The sequence below is a fragment of the Camelus ferus genome, chromosome 10 (genome assembly GCF_009834535.1).
Source record: "Camelus ferus isolate YT-003-E chromosome 10, BCGSAC_Cfer_1.0, whole genome shotgun sequence".
Lineage (NCBI taxonomy): Eukaryota > Metazoa > Chordata > Mammalia > Artiodactyla > Camelidae > Camelus > Camelus ferus.
The window spans coordinates 5,073,572-5,095,331 of NC_045705.1; the positions used below are offsets into that span (position 1 = coordinate 5,073,572).

Sequence of the window (21,760 nt, forward strand, 5' to 3'; positions counted from 1 at the left end):
GTTAAAGGCAAAATGGTATGATTTAACCAACAAATACTCAAGTAAAAAGCCCTGATCTCTGATTCTGTCTGTGGCATCACATATTTTAAAGCATAACGTGTATTCACTTCAATGACTGTTTAATTAGTGGAATCAGCTTAAGGGGTGTAAGTATATGCCACAGGGTAGAAAGACGATGTAGACACCAGGTCTGCTGCATTTGGCCAGATCTGTCTGAGAATCCATTTCTGAAGTTAGAGCCTCTAAATTGTTTCTACTGGTTTTTTTTTTTTTTTTAATTTGTTTTCTGCTTTCACTCACTTTTGAATTTCAGATTTTCTCCAAGCTTCTTGATGAGATGTCTCTTGTTTAAACAAAACTAAAATCAGAAGGGCCTGTGGCAGTGACCAACTTGTGGTAAGGCAGCTATTTGTGCATATGAATCATTCTCAAGTTGATGATCTGTAAGATTTATATTACAAGTACTTGATCACCACGATGTCGGGATGACAGCAAACTCTTTCTGTTATTTTGGATTTAATTTATTTATTAAACCGGTGAGTGATACAAATATTCTTTAGGCTCCTAGATTTGGTACATTCTTTCTTTTCTTTCTTTTTACAGGTATATTTTTTAAACACTCTGACATTGTAAAAGAAAGCCTACCTTTAAAGAAAAAAGTGTGCTATAATATTAAGTAGACCCCACTAATTATTAAGCAAATTAGGCTATGTATTCTCTTGACAGTCTGACAGATAATTAACACACAATATAGCAGGCAACCTTACATTCTCCATAGATGAGTCCTGTCATTCCCAAAGATGAGCATAACCCCAATTTTACTTAAATGGGTCACTCCTTACATTCTATCTAATTTTATAAAGTTGATGAATTCTCTCTTTCTTGATGAACTGAGAAAAAACTGCTCATAACATCTATAGGGATGAAACTGGAAAGAAGCAAATATTACTTCTATGATAGGTGAGCTGAGAATCACCTCTAATCATACAAACCTTTTAAATTTGATTTTAGGTAAGATTTATAAATTAATCCAAGACCCCACTTTGGCACTGATATCATAAGAGAGGCATTTTGATACAATGGGAAAAAAAACAAAAACAAAAACTCTATGACCTTGGGTGAGTCCCTTAACCAGCTGGTAATAAAGTATAACATTTAGCAGTATGCTCTTTAGAATCATGCAAACATAGGTTAAGAGTATCTGTTACCCATGTGTTAGATTCTTTAACTGTCAAAGAAAGATAAACTCAAAGGCTGTTTGGTTGTAAAGACTAAATGAGAACATATGTGGAACACCTTCAGCACAGTGTCTGTTGCACAGAAGGAACATTAATCATTTTCAAGCCTTCCACGTATGCAACTGCTATCTCCCCTCCACAGCACTGAAAGACAAGGGTTATAAAGTAGCGAGATGAATCATTCAGTTTTAAAACACTCTGAATAATGGCAAGATTATACTGGCATAAGTAGATTGGTTCCCATATGTCTACTTTGAAGAACATAACACCTATTTGAATATATGAGTTTCAGTACATTTGTTTAAAAAATCATTCTTGTTATTTTATGGTAAATTTTCAAAATATCTCATTGGGGTGAACTGTGGCAGGAACACTTCTAAATATTACAAATGAGTTTCCAGAAGAAGTAGTTTTAGAACACTCAGTATCCTAGATGTGATTTTTAGCACTGGATAATAAAAGTGATCACAAAATAAGAATATAATTCAATAAAGAAAGATATAAATAAGGCTATAAATTCAATAACCTTCAAGGATAAGGGAAACCTTAAAATAGCTACCAAAGAATTACTCAATTTTAGACAAATTAACTGAGATAAAATGTGAGAATCAGTTCAGGAGACAAAAAAAAAAAAAAAAAGGAAGGAAATCATTTTAAATGATTCATAGGGAGACTTAAGGTTATTTTTAAATACCTTATTTGATGCTCAGAGAAAAATTAGATAGATAATATTAAGATGAGCAGTGCAAGACTAGGAAAGGAGAACTGGCAACCAAAGGAAAGTGGGCATCTTATTAATAATAGAAATAAAGTGAAAAGACCTACGACAGCTCAATTATGAGGACACTTCCCCCAAACAGCATATTAATCTAAATTTCACTAATTACCTTAAAGGTGATCTAAAACTATTGTGATAGGAAAGAACAAATCTGACTCCGTATTAAATCTGCTCCTCTGGAGTTAACTGTCTGTTCCCTGGGCTGGTTCTGCACCTTTTGTGAAAGAATGCTGCCTAGAGCCTGAAATAGACAGGAGAGCCTGTTCTCAAGGCTCTGACCTTTAAAAAGGTATTAACACTTTTGCATTCACATAAAGATAAAAAGTTTCACAAGAAACAATAGCATTTGTTTTGCTGGAGGTTTACAGGGACACCATGACCTGACCCACTTGGACAGCTGCAAGAACGAAGGATTCCAACACCAAGAAGTTTGCAACAAACACACCTCTTCCCCTTTTTAGTATAAAAGGAGCCTAAATTCTGACTTGGGGAAGATGGTTCTCCAGGACATTAGTCTGCCATCTTCTTGGTCTGGCGGCTGTCTGAATAAAGTCGTTATTCCTTGCCCCAAGACCTCGGGGCAGAACGAGTTTGGACATAGCAACACTGAATTAAATACATTTTACATTATTGCAGGTGCAATCAACCAACTGCAAAACTACCATGACTGACAATCACTATAAAGTCACAGTTGCTTATTGAAATAAAATAAAATGTCAGACATTCCCTTATCTGACTGACCACAAAAATTTCTAGTGACACAGTCAAAAACAAATATCTCCAATCTCCACTTCAGGCCTACTGAATCAGAGTGTCTAAGGGAAAGGCCCAGGAACCCGAATTTTTACCAAGATTCTCCCCAGTACGATTTTGTATCGTTTTTCATCCACTTTTTGTTTGGAAATCTTGTCTGGTATAAAGAAGAACTTAAGAAATATGAAGAGGTCTGTAACATTAAAAAAATGCATATACTAAGCAAGTAAGTAATGTTTAGTGCAGTGGTTTTCAACTGTAATTAATATATGAAATATCTGGAAAGTGATATGGAAAATGCAGGTTCCTAAGGTTTATAAGATGAGGACACTTTGCAGGCAGATCTTAAATGACTTCTTTTTTCCAATTCTCTCTCTGAAGGAACAGCAGGAATAGAATGACCCAGCTAACGGAGTCCAGGCAGTGCGTCTGAAGACACAGGTTCTCCTGAGACCTCCCAGGGAAAGAACAGGTCTAGAACTTAATTCTTCTTTAGAAATTTCCTGAAGGATGCAGCCTTCATTCTTAAAGACACTGCACAGCCTGCAAGCTGAGTGTGGTTCTGGGACAGCCTGATGACTCACTGGACCTGGGAGAAGAAGTACTCTTGTGCCTTAGATGAGAGATAATTTGGGTTTAATTATTCCCTGTAGTTTCAGTTGGGAGAGGGCTACTGGGATCCTTCGGGGAGGGATGGGAGCAGAGACAATCCCTGTGCCTCCACAAAGAAGTGGGTACTGATCATTTGTTCACCTTACAACATTCCTGACCACTCTAGAAATTTTTATTGGGTAAATCTTGAGTATGGCCCAATATTTCCTTTTTTACAAGCACCCTAGTTTATTCTCACGCACGTGTGTAAAGATCACACTACTAAATGCTTGCTTATTAGATGTAATTTTATAGATTTCCAAGAGCTTTTTGATGATTTTATCATTAATATTATTTTAAATCAAACAAACAAACAAACAGCAAATAGAAATAATGTGACGGAATAATGCTTTCTCTGCCTAGTGAAACACCTTAGGTGTGGGAAGCAGCATGTTGGCAAAATAGAACAGTCTTCTTGGGTGGGGTTGGGGCTGGGGTTTGCTGATTGTTTTGTAAATTATTTTAATATGGGAAATACCTTAATATGAGAACAATAAAATCCAAATTTCATATGACACTGTGATCACCTGAGTAGTGAAATGTCAAACTGGCAAATATAATTTGCATGACCATATTATAAGGTTGTGGGTGGGCATCAGGAAAGTGGCAGATGGATTTCAATATGGGCAAACATAAGGAAATGCTTTTAGAATAAAATCCAGACTATACTTATTATATGGTAGATTTTTATTGCTGTTTATAGTAACCAACCGTGTGATTTGGGGCAAGTCATTCAAACACTTGCAGACAGAGCGAGGAATTAAGAGGGCATCTCAAAAGAGAGAACAGGAAGAAAAGGAATTGAGTCAGAAGATTCAAGAGCTGATTTTGACAGGAGAATGACCGAAGACAAGTGATGGAATAAACCTTCGTCCAATGCTATTCACCTCATCCTGTGTTAAAACTGCAATTTTAGACAGAGGAGTTTGAATTTACACAAGAAACAGCAGCAGCAAAGTCAAGCACTGCAGTGATAGAACAGTCCAGAAAAGTAGTTCCTAAGTGCAACCACCCACACACTTGTGAAATGCAGTGGCAACTGTGCCGTAAATGCTCTGCGGATAGCTAAATTTTACTAGAACCTGCTATGTAACAGGCTTTGTTCTAATTGTTTTGCATTTATTTATTCATGTATTTAATCCTGATAATAACCCTGGGACAAGTACCCATGCTGTTCCCTTGTTCAGATGAATAAATTGAAGCACAGACAGGTTGTCTTTTGTCCAAAGATAAAGTAGGTGGTAAATGAAACCCAACTTTGTGACCAACTTACTTTAAACAAGATTAATCAAAATGGATTCTAGTTTAAATCTCTGTGATGATGTTACTTGCATGAGCTTGCTTTCTGTTAGCTTCCTTGACTGTTGGTAAAGGAGATGGTGCTATAGTTCCCTGGCTTTGTACCTACAGCTCTCTTGTCTTCTACAAGCCAGAATGTAGCAATGATCTTGAAAGTGAATTTTGGGTAGGAATACACCGTATGTCAATTGTAGACAAAGACAGTTAAAAACCACATATCTGGGCAAGAGGCAAAGAGCGTTTTAATTAGAAGTGAAAAAAAAAGGACGGATGAGAATGAAAATGCAGATGTAGAATTCACAGGAATGGCAAACCTATGGAATATGTATGTGATCATGAGATTAGAAAGATTCTAGTTGATCTAGAAATATCTGTATTAAATGTTTAGGAGAAAGCTGACCTCACTAACAACAGGTATCAGCAGGAGAAGTTAGTTTGTGGAAGATTCAAAATTGAAAACAGAAATAGAAGAGACACTAAAGACAAATTTTGAGAAATACAGATGGGGCCCAGAATCCTGGAGGAACACCTACATTTAGAACACTAAGCCTCCTTAAATCCTTTCAGGAAAACTGCCAAGACAAACAGGCGAATGCACACATACAGAGGGATAAGTAAATGGAGTGACTGATTTAGGGGGTAGATTGAGGAGTGACGGTGAAAGGTACAGATAAACCTGTTTGGGAGAGTTGATAGACAGGTAAATAAAAAAAAAGAAGATATTTTCAGGTTTAAACAGAGATGGCTAAGAGGTCAAGAATGATGCAGGCTGAGAAAAAGCTGATGTATTTGATGAACAGATACTTGACTGATTTTTAGACCTCCCTGTGAGTGAGGTGGTAAGGCTCACTGCCAGACTGCAGATCATTAAATGCAGAGAGGAATTACAGCCATGGAGACAGTGAGTGTAAACTAATCTGATAATAGAAAAGGAAGTCAGACCAAAATGACTGAATATACAGTTTCCACTCTTTAAAAAAAAATTCAAATTTCACACTGTTTTCTTATATTAAGAATGATACATTCATCATTACAATGCCAGTTATCAAAAGTGTACATCCCTTTGGGATTCTACTTCCTGAATTACAATAACAAGTTTTCATGGAGGAAACCAGAAAAAAAACCTAAGTTAGATACATATTTAGCAAAATTATCTCACTGTTTGTAAGCACTTATTAAATAAGTCTTCAAAGTTCCTAAGACATATTAAGGGAGTTAATAAAGTGATGTATGTTTTTCTTGACAAAAATTCTTATTTCCATAGATAGAAGTTCAAATTGTTTTTTATAAGTCTGCTGAAGAAAAATTAAATTGTATGGGATGACTGATTGTCAAGGACATATGAGCAAAGTATTCATTTTCTTCAGAAATCATCCAATGATTTCTTCATGTTTTTACTTAACACATATCGTACCAAGATGATAAGCTTTCCAGAGAGGCACAGAGCAAAATAAATAAAAGATCAATAAAAGCCAAGTAAGTTTCTATATTCCTGCAGAATTTGACATAAAGCCTTAACTTCAGCTTCCTTCACTTAGACAAATGTACTCCAGTAGGAGTGTTCTTGCCACAAGCTTTCCAAGTTCCCTTGGAACTATCCATACATTGAAAATTCTAAACAAAGATTAGAAGAAGAAAAAATATGGTTTTAGGGTAAGATATTCGATACCTAATACAGAATTTAGAGGATAAAAGGGCAAAGACAAGAATACCGAAGGCCATTCCAGTTGCCATATTTCTTTGTGATAAACAGACTGGTCAGGAAATAAGAGTGGCTTTGCTGGGTCTCACTGTTTGAGTGCCAAAATCAATTCGGGCTTCCAAAAGCAAGGATGACAAAGGATCCATTCTGTCTGAACAGAGAGGACTGGGGTGGAACAGGGATACATTTGAACTGATATTTGTTCCATCAAAGGTTGTTAGTTCTGATTCAATGATTGTGATCTTCGGTGCTGAACGACCAGCAGGATGCTGTTAACAGCCTGTTTTCTGGGGCTGGAGAGGGGTAAGAACTTTGATGTGTACCTTAGCTGCTTTTCATGTAGTACATAGTCCCATCATGGCTAATTTCAAGCTACCAAGAAGTGAAGAGAGGCACACAATCAACTCATGCAAGCAGGAACAAGCCAGCTCCAACACACTGCTAGAATATCTTCGAATATTCCACGGGATAAATAAGAAAAAAAAAAATTGCTTCAGATTTCTGTTTGGTCGTTGTAATAGTTTTCTGTGTTTGCTGTAACAAAATATTACAAATCCCGTAGTTTAAGATGATACAGTTTTCTTCTCTTACAACCCTGGAGGTCGAAAGTTCAAAATCCGTTTCATTTGGCCTAAGTCAAGGTGTCCTCCCTGGAGGGCAGGGCCACCCTCCCCCTGGAGACTTTTGAGGAAATCCCTTCTATGCCATTTCCAGCTTCTGGAGCCGCATTCCTTGCTCTCCTTAGCTCATGGCCCCCTCCTCCATCTCCAAAATGCATACAAAGGTCTACCTCCATAGAGATTAGTAGTCAAATATCCCCTGCCTCCTTCTTCTCAGGACATTTGCAACTACATTTAGGTCTGACCCCTATCAGCCAGAGTAATCCAGGCTAACCCAGTGTAATGTCCCCAATACCAAGATCCTTAATCACATCTGCAAAAGCCCTTTACCATATAAGGTAATATTCAAAGTTTCCAGGAACTAGGATGTGAACATCTTGGGGACCATTATTCTGGGTCTCACAGATCTCAAGGGTAAGACATTTAAAAACATTTTCCATTGCTTTTAGGACCTGCCCTATTCAGTAGTGAATTAATGGGTCGATTCATAAATTATGTAAGTAGATGCAAAATTTCCTTGTTGACACAATTCTTGCTTTAAAAATAAACCTGTTGTGTGCACATACATTCTTAGCTCATGACTTTGCCTGCAGTTCATTTAAAAAAAAATGCCATCAGACTTCCTACCAGCATATAGTAGATTACCTGCATCTACAGTCTTTTTACTCTTCTCCCCAGTGTGACAACTGATGAATTCTCTAACAAAGGCCCGTCATCCGCATGCGTTGTGAATTTACTCCCACTCACTTTCTCAAGCTACTTCCTCAATTCTTTTTCTATCTCCTGCACTAGCCAACTCCAGGGATGGCAAAAGGACCCAGAGACTGTTCCTTCTTTTCTTTTCTTTTCCTTTCCTTTCCTTGTCTTTTCTTGATTATCCTCGCTGTATCGCTTTGGAACCACTGGAGACCTAGGGGAGGGTTTGAGAGAGTGGGAGGTCTTGTAAAGAGAATCTGGCAGTGAGGAGTCTGGTGCTGTATGTAAATGGCGGGGACTGTGGGAAGATGCTTCGCTCTATCTTCCTGAACGTGATCATCCTTTCTATCCCTAGAAATGCATGAAGTATCTTGTCCAATATTAATAGCATAATTTAAACTTCTCTTCTGTTTTTAGTTAATGTCTGCTTGTATATATTTTCCACCCTCTCACTTTCGTACTTGCAAAGTTTTTAGAACAATGCTTCACAACGGATGAGTTGTGTATTGAGTAAATCAAAATAAAATAAGCTAAAAAAATCTTCAGACTTCGACTGAGAACGCAAACAAGAGGAGGAATTAAAGTATGAATTTGCCATACCTAAGACAGAGACGGTGAGACCCTGAAGGAAGAGGAGAGATAAGTGTTGTGGGGCGGGGGCGGGGGGGGGTGGAGTCTGAAGTGTGTCGCGGGAGGGATTTGGCAGGTGTAGGGACAAACGCTTGGCAAAAGGGAGACGTGGTTAAAGGTTGGGGTTTAGTCAATTTTTCTGGCATGCAGACTGCCAGCTCCTCGTTCACCATCTTCCAAACCATTAGTAGAAATCTGTGTTACTTATAAAGGCTTTCAGAGCTAGATTTGTTTGTTTTGTTTTTAACGCAATGCTATGTGAAATCGGCTCCATGGGACACTGAATGAGGACAGGCAGGTCCTAAGATGTACGGTTACTTTCAGTATTTAGGCTAATATCTTCCCTTGTATTATACTGTGAATTACATAGGGACAATTATTGGATTTGTTTTGCCCTCCATCATATCCCCACCACCAAGCAAACTACCTGACACACAGTAGGTATGCAATAAACATTGTAAATGTGTGAGGATAATTTTCCATAGAGCCAGCAGAGGAAAATCTGATCATGTCACTCATGTACTTTCCATCTTCTAAAGCTCCCCCATCTACGTTTTGGACACCTCTTGTGTGCTCCAATGATCTTGGCCAGAATTTTTACTCCCACAACAGCTACTGCAACCAGGTCTGTGGAGGTGCAACCAATTTCACACAGCTGCAACTTGAAGGCATCCTGCAAATGTACAGAGTTAACTGCCTGTGGAGTCACCCTCAGGGAATGAGAGATGGAAGCCCATTGATAGGTCAGCCAAGAAGATTATTCTGAGTGCACTTCATAAGGCTCTGGTCCTGTGGGGTCAAGCTCCAGCTGCCTATACAAGTGGTCGTTTCCATAATGTAACCGCCCTTTCCACTACTTCATTCCTCAACCCCACCCCATCCCACCATCCCGCTCTCTGGCATACATTTCAAATAAACCACCTTCAAGCAAATTTTGTTTCAAGATTTGCTTTAGGACAACCCAAGTAAGACAATTCATCCTACAATAGCTTATAAAGTGAAATTGTATTTGTACTTACAGGGAAATCATTTGCTTATGTACATAGCATCTATTATTTTTAGAAAGGTCTACTTTTTTTTTTCAGAGAAGTACAGAAACACAATGTTCTGAAATGATTTTTATAGCTAACTCTATGGTCACAGCAGAATAAACGTAATTTTTATATTCAAACCCCTGCAGAGGTGTTTGCCACGTCTGCAGAAATATCCATTATAATGCGTGTCTCTGCACTGAGAGGTCTGTAAAACCCAGCAGGAATCGCAGCTGACTGTGTTGCAAAAAATGGATTCATCCACAATCATAGTCTATTTTTGTTTTCAGACTAAGTGTTTCATATATGCCACCTACTTGGGAAAACATTCAAGAATACGTCCTTCTTCTGAACATACTTTCCAATTATTTGTTTGAAGAGAGATCAGACAGTAATATAAATATGTTTTGAATTAAAAGCAATTCTAGTCTAATCTATGCCTTTTTGAAATGATATTAAAATTTTCCAGTTTTTTACATATCATCCTTTTACGAATTCTGTAACCATTCAGTAACCTAGTTAATTTTTAATAGAAACTGTGAATTTAGCATTGCATATAAATGTTAAGTGTGGGAAGATTGAATGTTGAGTGTTTCCCTGTCTGTGGAGTTAGTTCCCTTCTGAGGTGGGGGTGGGGGTGGCTGGGAGAGGTGGGTTCACAGTCAGCTCGGCTTTGAGGTGAGGGTAAGGAACTGGCTGTCAAGCTGTAGACAGCCCCGTGCTAGAATGAGACGATTTTGCATTGGGTGGCAATACTCACATTAAGAACGTTAGCTTCCCCTGGAAAGTTCACTCACGTTAAGAGGCGAGCCCTCTGGTCTTTCTGTGTGTAGGGACAGAGAAGAGAATGGATTCTATTATGTCACTGACGCCTCCGTTCAACACACGCACACCTTCAGTCCCCTTTGTGTGGCCCCATTTGGCAGGCCCATCCTTAGCTAACTTCGATTTGAGAGCTTTTTCAGAGTTCCATTCTGCACACGGTTTTTAGCCCCTTCTTTATAGCCCTGAAACTTTATTCTAGGTTTTAGTTGCTCCACCTGTTTAATTCTTAAACTCACATCCTTCCTTCTTCTTGCAGAAATATATCAAAAGATCTCATTTGTTAGTGACATGCTTCCGCTCCTTCCCATTGATGATACGCATTTCTTCTTCCAGGGTCTGGGAAGGGAGACAGGCGACTAATATGGGCACCCAGTCCACCATCTTGAGCTGCGTGCCCACTTCTCCTTGCTGAAATACTCATTTCTCTTGGCTTCCTTGACAGGACACTATTGTTTTTCCTATTGTCTTCTCCTTCTCATTATGTTTTTTTTTTTTTTTCCTTTTTAAAAAAACTGAAGTATAGTTATCTTTTGTAGGGTTTTCATTCTTTATCTTTCCAATGCAACTTGGATGACTCAAGGCTTGGTTCTGAGCTCGCTTCTCTTTTTTTCATACTCATTTCATGGGCTTTCTTAACCACGCTGTGGTTTCATTTATCATTCGCATTGTGACGACTCGTGTTCATATTTCAACCCTATTGTTGAAAGTATGAATTGCATTTGTAGAGCAAAATTTTAAGTGAAATTACATCGAAAGTGTATCACAATATTATTTTCCTTGTTATAATCAATTTAAAGTTTCACCCATGAAGAACACATCTAGTACAGCATACAGAACTACAAATAGATTAAAGATCTGAAACAGTATGATACTGAATAGTAATTACATAGTAATAATTTGTAAACACCTGTTGATTTTCAGCTTTTACAGTTAGTCTATGGGAAATTTTAGAACACTTGGTTGCATTTGCAGGAGAGAATGTCAGAGTAAAGGTGGCAGATGAAAGAAGGACATTAAAGTAGTGCAGGAAATGTAAAGGAAAACGTAGGAATAAAAATATCTTCATTTTATATCATAGGAAGTCAACGACTATTTTTAACAGTCAAGAGAGCAGTAAAGATTTAAGTGCGCCATCAAGGTTAAAAAGTAAAAAAACAGGAAACTATTATATAAATATAAAATAGGGGAAGAGAGAAGAAACATAGGTATACCATAGGAGGGACTCAACAGGTATATTCTGAACATGATTAAACAAGGAGCCTAGATAATTCCTAGCATTAAAAGAGAACCTCATAAGAAAAAATAGGAAAAGTTAAAAAGTTGGCTTTAGGGAGTGGAATTGGATGATAGGGAGGTAAGTGAGTTTTTTTTTCCCCTCTTATCAGTACTTATGAGAGTCCTTTGATAAGTGACCATTACTATGAAAAAAAGGAGATATTAATAGACAAACAATCACCAAGAAAACAACCACCTTAGATATATACAGAAAGAAGAAATGTGAATTTTTAAACTTCTCTCACAAATCTTTTTTTTTCAGTTGAAGTACAGTTGGTTATAATGTGTCAATTTCTTGTGACAGCACAATGTCCCAGTCATGCATATACATACATATATCATTTTCATATTCTTTTTCATAAAGGTTATTACAAGATATTGAACATAGTTCCCTGTGCTATAAAGAAGAAATTTGTTTTTTTTAAATCTATTTTTATACACAATAGCTAACATTTGCAAATCTCAAACTCCCAAATTTATCCCTTCCCACCCCTTTTCCCTAGTAACCATAATTGTTTACTATGTCTGTGAATCTATTTGTTTCATAGATGAGGTCATAGTGTCCTTTTTTCTTTTTCTTTTTTTTTTTAGATTCCACATATGAGTGATATATGGTATTTTTCTTTCTCTTTCTGGCTTACTACACTTAGAATGACGATCTCTAGGTCTATCCATGTTACTGCAAATGGCATTATTTTATTTTTTTTAATGGCTGAGTAGTATTACATTGTATAAATATACCACAGTGTCTTTATTCAGTCATCTGTCAATGGACATTTAGGCTGCTTCCATGTCTTGGCTATTGTATATAGTGCTGCTATGAACATTGGGGTGCATGTATCTTTTTGAATTAGGGTTCCCTCTGGATATATGTCCAGAAGTGGAATTGCTGGATCATATGGTAAGTCTATTTTTAATTTTTTGAGGAGCCTCCATTCTGTTTTTCATAATGGCTGCACCAAACTACATTCCCACCAGCAGTGTAGGAGGGTTCCCTTTTCTCCACACCCTCTCCAGCATCTATTGTCTGTGGACTTCTAAACGATGGTCACTCTGACTGGTATGAGGTGATACCTCATTGTAGTTTTGACTTGCATTTCTCTGATAATTAGTGATATTGAGCATTTTTTCATGTGCCTATTGGCCATTTGTATGTCTTCATTGGAGAATTGCTTTTTTAGGTCTTCTGCCCATTTTTGGATTGGATTGTTTGTGTTTTTTATGTTATTAAGTTGTAGGAGCTGTTTATATATTTTGGAAATTAAGCCTTTGTCAGTCGTATCATTTGCAAATATTTTCTCTCATTCTGTAGGTTGTCATTTTGTTTTGCTTATGATTTCCTTTGCTGTGCAAAAGCTTATAAGTTTAATTAGGTCCCATTTGTTAACTTTTGCTCTTATTTCTATTGCCTGGGTAGACTGCCCTGGAGGACATTGCTGAGATTTATTTATGTCAGCGAGTGTTTTGCCAATGTTTTCTTCTGGGAGATTTATTGTGTCTTGTCTTATATTTAAGTCTTAAAGCCATTTTAAGTTTATTTTTGTGTATAGTGTGAGGGAGTGTTCTAACTTCATTGATTCACATACTGATGTCCATTTTTCCCCACACCACTTGCTGAAGAGAATGTCTTTTCTCCATTGTATATTCTTGCGTCCTTTGTCAAAGATTAACAGACCATAAGTGTGTGGGTTTATTTCTGGGCTCTCTGTTCTGTTCCATTGATCCATATGTCTGTTTTTATGCCAAAACCACATTGTTTTGGCTACTGTAGCTCTGTAGTATTGTCTGAAGTCTGGGAAGGTTATTCCTCCAGCTTTGTTCTTTTTCTTCAATATTGCTTTGGCAATTCTGGGTCTTTTGTGATTCCATATAATTTTTAATATGATTTGTTCTAGTTCTGTGAAATATGTCCTGGACAATTTGAAAGGGATCACATTAAATCTGTAGATTGCCTTGGACACTACAGCCATTTTAACAATATTGATTCTTCCAGTCCAAGAGCATGGGATATCTTTCCATTTCTTTAAGTCATCTTCAATTTCCTTATTGAATGTCTTGTAGTTATCCATGTATAAGTCTTTCACCTCCTTGGTTGGATTTATTCCTAAGTATTTTATAGTTTTGGATGCAATTTTAAAAGGGATTGTTTCTTTACTTTCTTTTCCTGCCAATTTATTGTTAGTGTAAAGAAATGCAACTGATTTTTTTTTTTTTTTGTTAATCTTGTATCCTGCTACCTTTCTGAATTCTTTTATCAGCTCTAGTAGTTTTTGCGTGGAGCTTCTAGGGTTTTCTATATGTAGTATGTCATCTGCATATAGTGACAATTTTACCTCTTCTCTCCCTATTTGGATCCCTTTTATTTCGTTCTCTTGCCTGACTGCTGTGGCCAGGACTTCCAAGACTATGTAGAATAGAAGTGGTGAGAGTGGGCAGCCCTGTCTTGTCTCAGATTTTAGTGGGAAGGTTTTCAGTTTTTCACCACTGAGTACGATGCTGGCTGTGGATTTATCATAAATAGCTTTTATTATGTTGGGCTATGTTCCCGCTATACCCACTTTGGTAAGAGTTTTTATCATAAATGGGTGCTGAATTTCATCAAATACTTTTCCTGCATCTGTTGAGATGATCATGTGATTTTTGTCCTTTCTTTTGTTGATGTGGTGTATCACATTGATTGGTTTGTATATGTTGAACCATCCTTGTGTCCCTGGGATGAATCCAACTCGATCATGGTGTACGATCTTTTTTATGTGCTGTTGGATTCTGTTTGTTAATATTTTGTTGAGGATTTTTGCATTTATGTTTGTCAATGATACTGGCCTGTAATTTTCTTTTTCGGTAGTGTCTTTGTCTGGTTGTGGTATCAAGGTGATATTTATGAAGCCACCATCACCTTGATATCAAAGCTTTTAAATCACTAGTGAAGGTGGTATCAATTTTTGGATTCTGTTTTTTTACATGTGCTACTCTCCCTTGTGATGGTCAATGTAATGTTTGGGTCTTTTGTATGTAAAGAAGGCAGAAGAACCTCCTCAACCTCAGGCAGTATCCAAATGTACAGCATTATTACATAAATGGATAGTATAAATGGAACTAGTTACTGGTTAGTCAGCAAAATGTTACAATTTTAAAACAAAGATGCTTCACATTCTAAACAAATTAATGGAAAAAATACTCAGGAACTTTATGGAGATGGCTTACAGAGAATCATCTCAATTCTAAGCTATTAACTAGGTAAGTTTTAAAAATGCATATCGATTTTCCTTTTTTCTTTTCACCCTAGAGGCATTCTTATATAATCTGAAGTTGGCATAATATATACACAATCATAGCTTTAACTACAGTGATAGAATAAACGATGATGACTCTTAAATCTCTTTCTCTAACCCAGCCCCGTCTTGTGCATATTAGGAATATATACCAGTATACCTACTGTGTATTTCCACATAGATTTCCTATGGACATCTTATCTCATCATATCCAAAACTGAATGTCTCACATTCACCAGCTCCTCAGTCTATTACCTCATCTGCCCTCTTTTCATAAAAAGAATCGTCACCCACTCGACAAACAATGTGAAAGCTTCCTCCTACTCCAGAGTCCCATGTGTAATTAATGATCACATGCTGATAACTCTACCTTCTCAATATCCCAGGCATGTTTTTACTCTCCAATGCTATTACCACTGCTTTTATTCTGTACTTTCTCATCTCTTAGCTGGGTAGTTTCAATAGCCTCTAAATTGGTGTCCCAATTTCCATTCTTATTTCCCATCTGGTCCTCCATGCCATTGCCCAGCTGTGTGACCTTTGGCAGGTCCCTTCATCTCCTTAACATTGGCTTCCTCATCTCTAAAATAGGCATTTCATTTACACTCTCTACTTGATGGGATTATTTTATATATATATAATACATATATAATATATAATATATATTATATATATAAAATATATAATATATATATATAAACTCTGGGCTTACATTACTGCAGCATATATTCTAAAACTAAGCATATAAAAGAGTAGTGTTGAAACAGATTATTCTTTAAGCTTCACAATCCATCAGGATTCTCCAGCTCACTTCTCAATAATACCTTCACAGATCTTTTTATTGCATGACGGAGCAAGCCACATATCATATATCAACTGTAATATAGCACTTGACTTCTTGAATGCAATGCTAAACTGTAGATGTCTATAACTACAAATAAGGTGTTTAAATTTGAAGATACTTTGGATAGAAGGCAATACCTATAATTATAGAATCATCATTTCTGCCTGAATTGCACTTAAAAGTTAAAGTTCCAACAGCTCCTCTTATTGGAAAAGTAACAATAACAATTGTAACTATACCATGAAGTATTACAAGCTGAACATTCAATTTGAAGGTGGCTAAAATAAAAACGTGATCAAAAGTGAACGTGTAAAATGCTTGCAATTCATACACATATGCTATATGGAGGCATTAAAGGGCAAAGAAAAGAACGTGGCGGCTTTATTACAGTTCATCTTTTCAGAATCCCTCACTGTTTTTGGCATTAGGATAGTGTTATGATTAATATTTCTCATCCATAGATCATCATTTTCCTGTCAAAATTTTATTCTAAGGTACGCATAATCTTAGACTAAAAGTGTAGCTTCTAAATACGGTGAGTGCCTTTTTATTTTATCTGTGCTAGGTTTAAGTGTTTGGAAAACACTAATACATACTTTTTTTTTAGTGGAGTTACTGGAGATTGAACCCAGGACCCTCTGCATGCTAAACATGCACTCTACCACGGAGCTATACCCTCTCCCCATATACATCTGTTTTAAAGTCTCTTTTTACTGAAGTATACTTGATTTATAATATTGTGTTAGTTTCAGGCCCATAGCATAGTGACTCAGTATTTTTGCAGATTATACTCACTAATACCTCTTAATTTTTCACATTTCAGGTGGCTGACCATTTTAATCAGGCCATGCAACTTACCATCGTTACGCAGAGTGAGTGGTGTTGGAGGACTAAGTACTCGAGCATTCGTCACTGTGTTTTTCACCAGACAAATATAGCTGCCAACATCTGATGTTTGGACTTTAGAAATATAAAGGTTGCCTGTCTCCTGGGAAATGAACCGCCGGCTGTCTTCCACCACAAAGGAAGGGAACTCATTAAATACCCAGCTATAGACGATCTCTGAAAATACACAAAATTCAATTGTTGAAAGACATAGATTATTTTACTAACAGTTAAGCTCAAACAACAAAGCCTTTACTAAGTGTTAGAAATATTGCAAGATCATACATATTTGATCCAGATATCTATATAATTTTGTATTTTCTGTTTAAGTACTGTTGCTCTTAATGATTACAGGAAGATCTGAAATATTACTTAAGGAAACTTAGCTTTTATTCATTCATCCATCCATTTGTTCATTCATTCAATTCCAATGTGTGTTGAATGTGTATTAGATGATTGGCACCATGATAGCAATGAAATTAAAAAGACAAGAGAGACAGTTCCCCATTCTCAAAGATCAGTCTAATGGGAGAGATTTACCCAAACCTATGAAACCATGTTGAATAAGGAAATGGAGATGTATACCCTGTTGTGAAGAAGACAGAGGGGAAGGGTTCTTAAGCAATCATGTCGATCAGCAAAAACTTCTTTGGCTTAGAGACACCTGAGCTACATTCATTTACTCATTTGTTCAACAAATATTAGTTGAGGGTCATGATAGGCCAGAAATGGCCTAAGTGAAAAAAAAAAAAGTCAGTGTTCTCATGGAACTGTCATTACAGTGGAAAGAACAAGAATGCACAAACAGGTAAGTGTTTGTCCGGAGGTAGTAAGTACTGTGAAGAACCAAAGCATGTAAAGAATGCGAGAGCCCAGCAGGGGTGAGAAGGACGTGTGAATCTGTACTTTAAAACTCTCTCTAACTGCTGGGGAGGGACAAGACAGTCTGAGGACAAAGCAGGGACCAGGGGAAGGGGAAGCAGGAGGAATGATGTCTACTAGCCTAAGAGACTATTTTCAAAATCGCCATGAAATATAAATGATTTGCACTAGAACAGTAGTTAGTGGTGAAGTGGTGAGAAGTGACTGGCTTAGTGCAAACGTGATAGTAGAGTTGACCGGAATTGCTGAGGGGTTGGTTATGAAATGCAAGAAGGGAACAATGAAGAATAAAGGAGTCAGGTTTTGGGCCTGAGTAACTGAGCAACTAGAAGAATATATTTGCCTTTACTGGGATGGGAAGACTAGAGAAAGGCCAGTTCATTGGAGATACAGGTGGAGTAAAACCAGGAGCTTAATTCATACAGAATAAATTGGACATGCTATCTGGTAATCAATTAGGGAAATTGAGAAGGTAGTCGTACATTCAAATATGGAGACCAAGGGAGACATCTGTGTTGGTGTTAGAAATTTAGGAGCCTTAAAAGATCAGTTGGGGCTAGTCATCTGAATAATATAAAGGGTGCTGAAGTGGTTCCAGTCAGAGGAGACAAATGAGGAATGCTATGCAGAAGGAACTGGATGATATGAATAGGTCACCAGGCTTTTGTGTTACTGGAGTAAAAATTGCAAGAAAGGGAGTAGGAAGAGAAGAGTTTGGAGAGACTGGTGATAAACCCAAGTTGCTACCCACAGGTTAACATGGTGTGTGTGTTGTGTTAAGGAGCCTGTGCTCCATCCTGGGTGTTTTCCAGCAGAGGGCTGACATAAGTATGTACGTTAGTAGATTATTCTGGTGATTCTGCAAAGGTCAGATTTAAGTAAGCACAAGATTTCAGGAGGGAACAATAGGACAATATTGCACAATGCAAAAAGAGCTGAAGAAATCCAAATCAGAGCCATAATCATAACAACGAGAACAAGGATATTGGTCAAAGAAATATATAGGAAGTAAGACAATGAAGGAACCAACAGTCCAGGAACATTTTCCTATCTCCCTTGAATGATGGGGAAGAGGATGGCACCTGAAATTCAGGATGAAAATAAATTGAGTTCAAACTGGTTTAAGGAGCATGATCACTGGTTCACTTTCAGGACATTTTGAGTTTGAGGCAAATCCAGGTAAATAGTTCCAGCAGTTGGTAAATATGTGTTTGAGGTCCATGAAAGGAAATCTGTGGTGAAAGTTAAATTTGGTAGTTATCAGTATATTGGAGTAACTGAATCACGTACATAAATGAAAATACACATGGTGAGAAGACAGGTCTCTGGAAAGCATAAGCATCTAAATAAAAGGTAAGAAAATGTTCGAAAGGTGAGAGAGAAAACTGTTGGAAAGATTCAAGGGGAATAAATGAAATGCAGCGTCACAGATACCGTAACAATTTCAAGAAGGTTACATAATGCCAAATAAGGCAAAAGGCCTTACTGGGAATATTTATAAATGTAATAAAAGGAAATGTTACTTAAGATTGACCTTTGGGATATCACTGAATGGCAACTTCAATAGATGAGTGAAAATCAAAACCGATTGCAACTGAGTTAATTGTTAAAATCTCAATAGGCATTAGGGTTACCATGCTGTGGTTGAAACAGCAGATTCCAAGGTCCCCTTTCCTCAGAGTTATTTGTTTAGGAACACAAGTTGCTTGAATTTTTAAAAAGCTCAAACGTGATTCTAACCTACAGTGAGGCTTGGAAGCCCTGTTCTATGCCTTTCTTCTCTTTTTCTCTTTCTTCCTTCCTCCCTCCCTCCATTCATCCCCTCCCCCCTTCTCTCTTTCTCTCTCTTTCTTTTTTTCCATCTACCTATCTACCTGCCTACCTATCACGGTAGTTAAAAGTATATTTATCACCCTGGCCCTGCACTGTTTCCAATGGGGAACCTGGTGTTCAGTCAGCTTTTTTGGATACTTAAGCAGGGATGAAAGATTATTCATCTATACTGAAAGTCAATGTAACTAATTTAAAACCTTTATATATGGATCAATTAACTTGAAACAGAACCCTCCTCCATCTACTACTATGACTATTTAATTTTTTTATCTTAACTGAATTCACATCCAACATATTGTGTCCAGTAAAAGTAAATTGATAGTATTAGTTAATTGGATTTTCATGAATATATGTTTCAGAAAGATGGTGCCATAGGCTGTCTAGTGAGAAGGATCAGAAACACTTTCACAGAGATTATCTTAGGCAGGGGTATCCTACATAATCAATTGATGAACATTAAAAATGGCATTTCTTCTATCCAGAAATCCCCCTTCCCCACCACATTTTCTTCATTTAATTCAGTTCGCTGGGACTTCCAGAGTCTGCGTAGCTTCCTGACGTGGCTGCTCATGATGGTTTAAGTTGAACAAGTATTTAACTATTTGCGGTTCAGTTTTCTCATTCAAAAACGGAAACAGAATTATATTACTTCGTAAGTTTTCAAATAAGACAATATAACCAAGAATTTAATTCAAAATGAATATTTATAACATATGAAAATAAATATTATAATACATATAAATAAAAGATAAAGATAAAAATATAAAAATAAAAATAACATTTCTGTTATCCCCAGCCCCCCAAAATTATTAGGTGAGGAGCTCCTTCTACATGTTCCATTTAAATATAAGAAAAACAATAAAGAGTAGAGATCTAAAAGAATTATGAGTGCTTAAATACTATTTGATCTGTTTTCCATAGAAAACTTCAATGATGAGTTGAGTGTTGATTCTAAGCAAGACTTAGCCGATATTTACTACTTCTGAGGCATATGTTTGAGTTCTAGTAGCTGCCTGAGAATTTTGAAATGTTATATTACACTGGCTTATAATTACAGCACACATAAACAATGTCAAAAACTTACAACTCTTTTAACAAAAGGTTTTCCAGAGGGAACTTTCTTATAGCTACAGTTACTCTCTTGGTAGTCCTTAGTCCACTTGATATTTCCTTAAGAAGTTATTAATAATATCCATGCAGCTTTACTCAAAGAAGACCCACAGAGCACAGTTGAAATACTTCTTCATTCTCCTCCCACACTGCTCTACTAGACACTAAATTCAAGGACTTCCCAAATTAAAAATATGAGTTCTTCTAATTATTATATTGAGAGTTTCATTTGTTGCTCACGCATCACTCACAGACATTGTGATATTTTTGCAGTTTACTTTAGTTTGCTGAGGTTATCTCAATTTTTGATTTGTAGTACTAGAAATTTTGGGGAAAAGAACACAGTGAACAATTAAATGAAGACTATCATTAATTGAAATATTATTTTTGTTGTCTGGATAGTATTTGTTGAATCAATGTTTCATAAAACATTTCTAGAATAGGAAAATAAGATTTACACAAAAATGGCATTTTCTCAAATTTTACAGGTAAATGTGTATTTGGGGTTCAAGAATGCTTAGTTTTTAGAATAAGTTTTCAGTTTTACACAGCAAAGCATTTCATTATACTAAGAAAGCTAAAAAGTAGAAATGGCAAACAATAGAAAAGCTGACACTGTGAGTCTGGATTGGATTTTCTGCCTCTGCCAAAAAATGAATATACTGAACTGGGCTAAATCTCTTTTAAAAATCACTGCTTACTTTCTCCTATATGTTTTTTTCATTCTCTAAGAGTGATTATTTAAAATTCTTTTCAAACTTTACTATCACAAAAAACAAGCATTAACTAGATTTTCAGTATGTCAGATTCTGAAGATTATAAAATGATTCAGGAAGGTAGCAAACCACGGTTGGCTTTGGGGTCATAGTCTTTAGTCTCATATACCACTTTGCTTCATATCAATTTTGCTTGGCCCTTAAAATATTTTAATATAAACTGATATATTAAGCATTAAGTTTTTAATGGTATTATTCATTTCAGAAGCATATTGAGACTAGCTGGTCAGGTGTGATTTTCCCACTCTCCTAAGTTTCTTTTTTAACGGTATGTTTAGCCAAGACAATTAAAAATGTTTTAGAAGTTCCTGATAAAATTCTTCAGTGAGTACTTGTTATTTTAGCAGACCATGGTGACTTTTTGAGATATCCTGTGCATCCCAGGTTGTGAGAGTCTTTCTCAAAAACACTTTTGTGTTAGTTTTTATCAAAAGCCCCACTTGGGACATATCTGCTTAGGATCCATTTTTGTGTTAAATTTCTCTAGTACATTTTTTATACTACGTGGTAATATACATTTGGCCTACAAACCCATGTACAGGGTGGGCTTGAAGTTTTGGTTTCTTATCAGAGATTTTTTATCTTTCTCCCTGGGTCAGTGATTGCTGCTCACTAAGGGCATAGCCCATGAAGGGCCTGGATTGGTGCCCTCTTCCCAAG

General features: G+C 36.7%; 1 protein-coding gene across 1 annotated transcript in view; it reads right to left on the reverse strand.

The window, feature by feature from the left end:
- The window catches only part of CNTN5 (contactin 5), a 550,779-nt gene that overhangs the window by 284,355 nt on the left and 244,664 nt on the right, over positions 1 to 21,760 (reverse strand). Inside the window, 1 exon segment of the mRNA XM_032488283.1 lies at positions 16,473 to 16,676. Within this exon segment, the coding sequence (XP_032344174.1) occupies positions 16,473 to 16,676 (204 nt within the window).